The 8,832-nt window shown below is 40.6% G+C and overlaps 1 protein-coding gene across 1 annotated transcript; it reads right to left on the bottom strand.

The window, feature by feature from the left end:
- Positions 1-242: 242 nt before the first annotated feature.
- On the bottom strand, positions 243-2,340 carry LOC129697247 (trace amine-associated receptor 1-like). Its single transcript, XM_055635600.1, has one exon. It carries the CDS (start codon positions 2,338-2,340, stop codon positions 1,219-1,221), a length of 1,122 nt encoding a protein of 373 aa, XP_055491575.1. The 3' UTR covers positions 243-1,218.
- Positions 2,341-8,832: the final 6,492 nt, after the last annotated feature.

Genomic DNA, 8,832 nt, shown 5'->3' with positions numbered 1-8,832 from the left:
AGTACACCAGCTTTATTAAAGTTTTGGCCACTGTATAGATTGGGACCTGCACCTGAACTGCTGAATTCACAGACGGGCAAAAGCCATGCGATGAGTCAAAGCAGTCTTCTCCTGTTCATAGATGCATAGTTCAGTCTTCTCCTGTAAAGATGCATAGTTCAGGCTAAAGATTCATAGGTGAAATAGCATCTAAAATTGTGCCAAAGGAGCATATTCATTTGGGAAAATTCGAAAAAAAATTTCAACAGTTAGCTGACACTTTTGAGAATATGGTAATTTATTGTTGTTACTGTACAAAGAATTGAAATCCAACCATGGGATCATTTTGAGTATAGCAACAAGATGATTTTTCAGTTGCAATATTTTTTACTGTTCAGCAGTAAAACAGTCTAGTAAACAGAATCACAGAGTTATACGGCATGGAAACAGACTCACAGCACCAACCATTTAGTTTCAATGTGTTCTTCGTACAGAGTTTACATATTCTCCCAGTTTCCTTCTACATCCCAAACACATGTGGGTCGGTAGGGTGGGTATAGAAAGGAACTGTAGATGCTGGTTTACACTGAATGCTAGAGTAACTTAGCAGGACAGGCAGCACCTCTAGAGAGAAGTAATGGGTGACGTTCGGTTGAGACCATCCTTCAGGCTGAATTTTGTGTCTATCTTTGTGTTGGTAGGTTAAATTTGCCAATGTAAATTGCCTATGGTGTCTAAATTGCCTATGATGAATGATGGAATCTGGGGGGGAGTTGGTGGGAATGCAGTGTGAATAAAATGTCACTATAGGATTAATGGAAGATCATTGTGTTTGATCATTGGCATGGATTTGGTGGGCTGCAGGATCGGTTTCCATGCTGTACCTCTCTACAACTACTAAATGAGCAATCAACTGCACAGGAGCAGAGTTTGAAAGTAGCATAGAGTTTCAACTAAACACCCAGCACACATCATGGAAGAAAATATGTATACTGTATATGCACAAGATCATACAACTCCGCATTCACAAAGTGATTTTTAAATTCGTGAATAACTTGTGGGAAATAACAACACAACACTTACAGTGTTCTTAACTAATTTTGCAGATTTTGCTGATATAATTGGAAAAGGTTAAAATAATAAAATGATGGCATTTGTAATAGTCTAAACAGGAGGGATACACCATTGTCAGCATCTCTAAAGCTCCATAATTGCAATTTCCTCTGCAATAAAGGGGAATTAGAAGAGATTTATCCTGGAGGAATCGGTTGCGAATATTTTAAAAGTTAGAATAATTTTCAGGGCTTTTCTGAACCAAGAATAAAAAAATGCATAGATCACGGGATTGAATGCAGAATTTAAGTACCCTAACCAAAAAAAGGTGTCAAACATAAGCGGGGGTGTCTTATGGCCAATGAAAGGATCTATGAAGTTACTGGTGAAGTAGGGAGTCCAGCACATTAGGAACACCCCCATCACTATCCCCAACGTTTTCGCAGCTTTCCTTTCACTTGTCTGGGAGGCTACGTTTTTATTTTCTTTGATAGACTGGATCTGTCTTGTAATGTCATTGATGGCTCGGGCTTGTTTTGTGGCTACAAAATATATTTTCATATAAATACAAAGCATAATAAATCCTGGGAAGAAAAAGGAAACTAGTGAATAGATCACTGTACATATTTTCCCCATCACTAGTGTACAACCCCCATAACAGTATATTTTATTGTGATAATAGTCTCGAATTTCTATCAAGTTTAATTCTAAACATATCATGCCAAAACCCACAAATGCGGAGAGAATCCAACTGAGGAGAATCATCATGAGGACGATGTGAAGATTGATTTTGATCTTGTACTTTAGCGGATCACACACCGCGTAGTAACGGTCAACAGAAATAAAGCAGAGGTGGAATATTGATGCAGCGCACAGCATGAAGTCAAAGCTTGCTTGGAGTTTGCAAAACAAGTCCCCTAAATACCAACAGTTTTCAATTGATCTGACCAAGCTGTAAGGCATCACCATACATCCCAGCAGAAAATCAGCTATTGCCAAAGAAAGAACCAGATAATTTGTGGGCGTATGGAGTTGCTTGAAGTGGGAGATAGAAACGATCACTAACAAGTTGCCAAACATTGTAACCAGAACTGCCAATGCACCAAACGCATACAGTGAGACCCGGAGACCATGGGACCGGATTGCTCTTGGACACGAATTTTCCTCAAGTTGATAGCAAATTTCATTGGTTGCCAGACTTGTATTCATGTTAGTTCTACTAGCTGATGTTTCAGTTTGTGCTCGAGAAATGATTGAATCCTTCCGTTCTTCACCGACTTCTTTCCTTAATATCCATCTACTGTACATCCAACTGCAAGCAGAAAAATTGTCAGAGAACTTTCAAACTGGAACATTTTTTGGAGATTTCAAAGCAGAAATATTGCAGATTTCAAACTTTTAATTCTGAATGTAAATGCGAGAGTTTGGATAATATTTGGAAAGGCTTAATTAAAGTCATAGTCATAAAATCATACAACACTGAAACTGGCCCTTCTGCCCGACTCGTCAATGCCGACCAAGATACCCCATCTGCTGGTCCTATTTGCCCGTGTTTGACCTTCTAAACCTTTCCTAAATTATGTACCTGGGCAAATGTTAAATGCTGTTATAGTACATGCCTCAGATACTTTCTTTGACAGCTCATTATATATACCTACCACCCACAGAAGCGGCACAGTGGCACAGCAGTAGAGCTGCTGCCTCACAGCACCAGAGATGCGGGTTTGATCCTGACTACAGGTGCACAATCTGTACGTTCTATGGGTTTTCTCTGGGTGCTCCGGTTTTCTCCCATATTTCAAATATATGCAGATTTGTAGGTTAATTGTAAATTGCCTCTAGTGTACAGGATGCAAATGTGGGATGACATAGAATGGGTATGGTTGTACGGGTGACCAATGGCAGGCATGGAATCAGTGGGCTGAAGGGCCTATTTCCACACTGTACCTCTAAACAGTTGCCGCTCAGGTTCCCATTAAAATTTTCCTCTCCCACCTTCAATCTACAGTATGTCCTCTCGTTCTTGATTCCCCTAAAGACTGTGCGCATTCACCATATCTATTCCCCTCATGACTTTGTGCATCTCTATATGATCATCCCTCATTGAGAGGGCTCCCCTCACCACCAGCCAAGCCAGGTCTTGGTGCTTGTTGGTCAGTTGTGGCGATGAGGCATTTTGCCAGACAAGCTGGGCAGTCTGCTCTGGGAACCACGCCACCGGATCCATCGAGTCCTTTCCCTGCAGAGCCTGCAGGACATTCCGTGCTGACCACTGCCCGATGGACTTGTGGTCAAAGGTGTTGGTCTGGAAGAACCTTTCCACAGACGACAGATGGGGCGGCAATGTCCAGCTGACTGGCACGTTGTGTGGCATCTGCGCCAGGCCCATCCTTCGCAACACCGGGGACAGGTAGAAACTCAGCAGGTAGTGACACTTAGTGCCCACGTGCCTTGGCTCTACACTCCGCCTGATGCAGCCACATACAAAGGTGACCATCAGGGTGAGGGCGACATTGGGCACGCTTTTACACCCGTTGTCTGCCGACTTGTACATTCGGAACCTCACTACCAGCTCACGCTGCCCCCGGGACGGTTGCGGCGGAGAGTAGACGGTTGCCCACCTCTTTGCAGAGTGTGGGTTTGCAAAAAGAGTCTGGAGATGTATGCAAGGGTCCCTGGAACGATTTATCCCGAACAGCTCCGTCACAGAGGACTCTGTGATTTACGGACTGTTCCCAGGGACACATTCGGAGACTGACATCGAGTGCTGCTGGAGGGTCATCAACTCGGTGAAAGATGCTCTTTGGTCTGCCCGAGCGTTGCTCACCACCCAGCAGAGTGAGATGTCCATCAGGGAATGTTGCCGACTGGCCCACTGCAGACTGCAGGAGTACGTGCTAAGGGACTCGCTGAAGCTTGGTGCAGCCAACGCCAAGGCTCGGTGGGGGAGGGCCACGGTCTAGGGTCATTCCGTTGATGGACATGGGGGGCACGGTATGGTGGAGACGCCCCTCAAATTAAATTAAGGGAAGGTATCCCACGCCAGGGGGCCACATGAGTGGCACGGGTGGGGGACATTTTTGTGGAACTTGGAAGACGTGTGAACGGTGTCGGGCGGTCTCTGTTGCCGACGGGGATGTCGGATGGAGTTTTCGCACTGTGTGCACATTGTATATATTTATTACTTGGACAGGGGCCACAGAGTGGCACGGGTGGGGGACTGTTTGGTCAAATTTGACAAATGTAAAAGATTGTACTGGAAAAATTTGTATAGTCTCCGAAAATGCCGGATGAATTTTGTTTGTTTGAATGGTTCAGGAATTGTATACATTTATCAATTGAATAAAGTCTATTTTGAAATAAAAATTTTAAAAAAAGAAAAAAAAAATATATGATCACCCCTCAGCCTCCTGTGCTCCAAGGAATAAAGTCCTAGCCCATCCAACCTTTCCCTGTAGCTCAGGCCATCATGTCCCGACATTATCAGACGATTACAATATATGCAACATATTTTGTAATCATTAGTATTGGTAAATAATGAGCAGAATTCAATAATTTTTCTGCAAATAATACACATTATAAATTGCATATAACATTACATCTTAATTTTAGGTCTTAAACCAGGTTGATAAATGTGCACAGGAACTTTAGATGATGGAGTAACTCAGCAGGTCAGGCAACATCCTTAGAGAACATGGACATGAACCCTTCCTCAGTATCAGGAGCCTTCCTCATGGATGTTGTCCATGTCCTCCTGGGATGCCGCCTGACCCACCGAGTTACTCCAGCACTTTGTGTTCTCTACAACACTTTGGAATTCTTTGCCAACTTTGTCACCTGAGTAGCAATTCAATGCCGTGTGCAACCTTCCTCGAGTTCAATTCACTAAAATCAATTGGACTAAAAAATGGGCAGCTTCTATGACCCACTGGGATAGGTGGCAACTGTGACCTGACAATGTCCTCTTGAACGGATCAGACGACATGACCCAAATATTTATTAGTTCAAAAAGGAAAAGAGATTGACCAAAGGTATAAATTAATGGTGACAATGAATTAAGTTTTAAATCAAGATTATTTTGGGCTCCAAATATTTTGCATTAATTTGAACTGTGGTATTCTAATGATCACAGTAAAGCACTGTATTTAAAATGTCAACATTTTGAAATTTAAAGTTAAATTTTAAAAATATTTGATTTCAGGTGTCTCAACGCCTCTCAGACACAGCAAGAAAGATTAGTATTAGTCCAAATCCTGATCATTAACCAGCCATTTTTATGTGAAGCTTACATATATCAAGGTCAGACATGGGGACAAACATCATGTGGCAATCTTCAGGAGAGCAGCCTGAACCTGGGATGACACATTATTCTACACTAAATCTACCTTTCACCATCAATTGCTTCTGACAGAAGTGGAACATGACATGCTTGCATCCATTAAAATTAAAAGTCCTACCCAAAACATGGACAAAGATATGCAATTTAACTGCAATGATGTTTACATTTTGAAAAATAATTATGATGGGTACCCCAATGATCATTTCTGGAATGAGGAGTCAAAAGTTGGCTGAGAATAAAGTGTAAATTAATATTTCAAACACTCCTATCATTCATTGAGAAATGTGCATATCAAATATCACATCAATCGATTGCATCAAAATTAAAATAAAGCTGTAAAATGCAACTCTGCTTTTAATACACTTCAATTAAAACATTTGTTCCAGTTTCTGTGACTAATTTTGATTATCACATTTGATAGGTGGCAACATTGGCAAGTTATGCTTAAAACTGATAAAGCTTAAGAAGATGAGAGATAACATTGATTTTCTATTCACTAAATAAACAAAGCTCCCAATACCTGGAAATGGAATCCCTCTGACTTGCATCACATCTTCCTCCTTTTTGATTTTCTGAAACAGCTAGGCGATTACTTTCTGCAAAAAAACCCATAATAAAAACAATGAGGTAGTACATACTTAAAATAAAGAAGTCATTTTTGAACAGAAGAGCAATTCAACAAAGCAGGACAGAAGACATCACTTTAAATTGTTCTCTGGAACTAAGCAGTTAACTTGAGAAACGTAGCTGAAATAAAACCAGAATTTAGCTTTAGTATAAACTTTAAAGAGCTTCATGTGTCGCATAATGTTTTGTTTTCTTTTCTTCATCTTGAAATTCAGTGAATGCATTTTTCAGTTGCTATGAGATGTTTGCTAATAAAGCTACTCTATACAATGTCAAAGTTGAAGGATTTCACCATTGGTTCCACTATATCAAAACAGAATACTCACGATGCCTCCAATGCTTCTACTACACACCACAACTAAACATAAATTGCCTTCTGGATGATTTTTTTCATATATGCTGCTTATATAGAAACATACAGGAGTTTCATCAACAACTAATTGCTATATCTTAGATGCAGTCACAGCTACAGTGGGACCCAGAGGTTACCATCCACCAGGGACATCAGTCAACATCCCAGACCTGTTAATAGACACTACATGAGGGACTATCGCTTACGTGCTCTTCTCATACCCATGGGATATATATTCAAGACCAAAAAAAATCAGTAAAGACTTAAGGTTTCTACTGATGGTATATAAGTGTTGCAATTAAGATTTGTTATCGCGATATCCAGTAGCAAACGCAAAGGCTTTCCACTCCAATCTTCCTCAGCAGTAAACAGACTTTAATAAATTATATGGTACAAGTACAACTTGTTAAGTACAACTGGAAGTTTGAGGATGAACTGTCTTGTTTGAGTGATATAGGAGCAAAGCACCATCTGTGCTGCCTGTATATTATTTGGCATCATTTTTGGTTGTAACAATAAACTCTATAAAACAATTCTAACATGTATAATTGGCTCGACACAAAATGCTGAAATAACAGAGCGGGACAGACAGCATCTCAGGAGAGAAGGAATGGGTGATGTTTCAGGTCGAAACCCTTCTTCAGACTGAAGAATGCAAAATTGGCTGTCGCACTATCAAATATATTCAAGTCATTCAAATTGTTTTTACTTTTTGATTCTGCTTACAATGTACTGGGTACAAAGCATCCCCATACAATTGGTTGATTAAAGGCTATGTGCCTTATGTTTAAATATCAATATTGACTGTTGAGCAGCGAATGTGGGAACTAAAATATTAACATGGTTGTCAGTGGAGAGAAACCTTAGTGCACATAATATTTCCATATCAATGAAATTCACTGGGGTAACACAAATGAAGGTACGGAATAAATATGAAATGATCTTAAGGAAATTAAGAAATTAAAATTAATATCCATTTAGGTCATAGATTTATCAAAAGTGGAGATAATGCAGGTGTAAAAGGACAACTGGTATTGTCATGAATCATACAGCATGGGAACAGGCTCTTCTGTCTAACTTGGCCATGCCAACTAAGACATCCCACCTATGCCAGTCCCATTTGCCCACATTTGCCGCATATTCCTCTAAACTTTTCATATCCATGTACTTGTGCAAATGTCTATTAAATGTTATTATTGCATCTTTTTCAACTACTTCCTCTGGCAGCTTTTTCCATGTACCCACCATGTGTGAAAAAAAATTGATCCTCAGATTTCTATTAATTCTTTCCCTTCTTACCTTAAATCTATGGCCTCTATTTCTTGATCTCATATCCTAGGAAAAAGAGTCTGTGCATTCATTCTTTCTATTCCCCTCATTGTTTTATACACCTCTGTATGATCACCAACACAATGTTCTTGTACAACTGTAATATTATGTCTCAAATTCTATGCTCTGGTCCCTGATTGATCACTGCCAGCATGCAAAAGGTCTTATTCAGCACACTGCCCACCTGACTCCTCTCTTTCAGGGAACTATGTACACATACTCCTGGATCCAGCTGTTCTAATGCACTTTCTGGGGCCTTCCATTTGCTATAGAAACAAAGAAACATAGAAATTAGGTGCAGGAATAGGCCATTCGGCCCTTCGAGCCTGCACCGCCATTCAATATGATCATGGCTGATCATCCAACTCAGTATCCCGTACCTGCCTTCTCTCCATACCCTCTGATTCCCTTAGCCACAAGGGCCACATCTAACTCCCTCTTAAATATAGCCAATGAACTGGCCTCGACTACCCTCTGTGGCAGAGAGTTCCAGAGATTCACCACTCTCTGTGTGAAAAAAGTTCTTCTCATCTCGGTTTTAAAGGATTTCCCCCTTATCCTTAAGCTGTGACCCCTTGTCCTGGAATTCCCCAACATCGGGAGCAATCTTCCTGCATCTAGCCTGTCCAACCCCTTAATAATTTTGTAAGTTTTATAAGATCCCCTCTCAATCTCCTAAATTCTAGAGAGTATAAACCAAGTCTATCCAGTCTTTCTTCATAAGACAGTCCTGACATCCCCAGTCTGGTGAACCTTCTCTACACTCCCTCTCTGGCAATAATGTCCTTCCTCAGACTTGGAGACCAAAACTGTACGCAATACTCCAGGTGTGGTCTCACCTATGAAGGTCCTATCCTGATTTGGCATCCTAAAATTCCACAATTTATACTTATCTGAATTAAACTGAATTGGCCATTCCTTGGCCCAGATTAATTGGCCCTTTGCTTTTAGGGAGTGGATGCAAAAATGGGATTACATCGAACTAGTGTGAATGGGTGATTGACGGTCAGGTGGGCTGAAGGGCATGTTTGCATCCTGTAGTTTTCCATCAGTCAAAAAAAAACAGAAAACACAATTTCCAGGTGATTATGGAAATTTATGTTTAAGAAGGAACTGCAAATGCTGAAAAAATCAAAAGTAAACAAAAAATGCT

The sequence above is a fragment of the Leucoraja erinacea genome, chromosome 5, assembly GCF_028641065.1.
Source record: "Leucoraja erinacea ecotype New England chromosome 5, Leri_hhj_1, whole genome shotgun sequence".
NCBI classification, from domain to species: domain Eukaryota; kingdom Metazoa; phylum Chordata; class Chondrichthyes; order Rajiformes; family Rajidae; genus Leucoraja; species Leucoraja erinaceus.
This window is presented reverse-complemented; position numbering and strand designations above follow the sequence as displayed.

What these genes read in the sequence shown, in the direction of transcription:
- LOC129697247 (XM_055635600.1), bottom strand. Translation starts at nt 2,340, where the DNA reads ATGTACAGTAGATGGATATTAAGGAAAGAAGTCGGTGAAGAACGGAAG.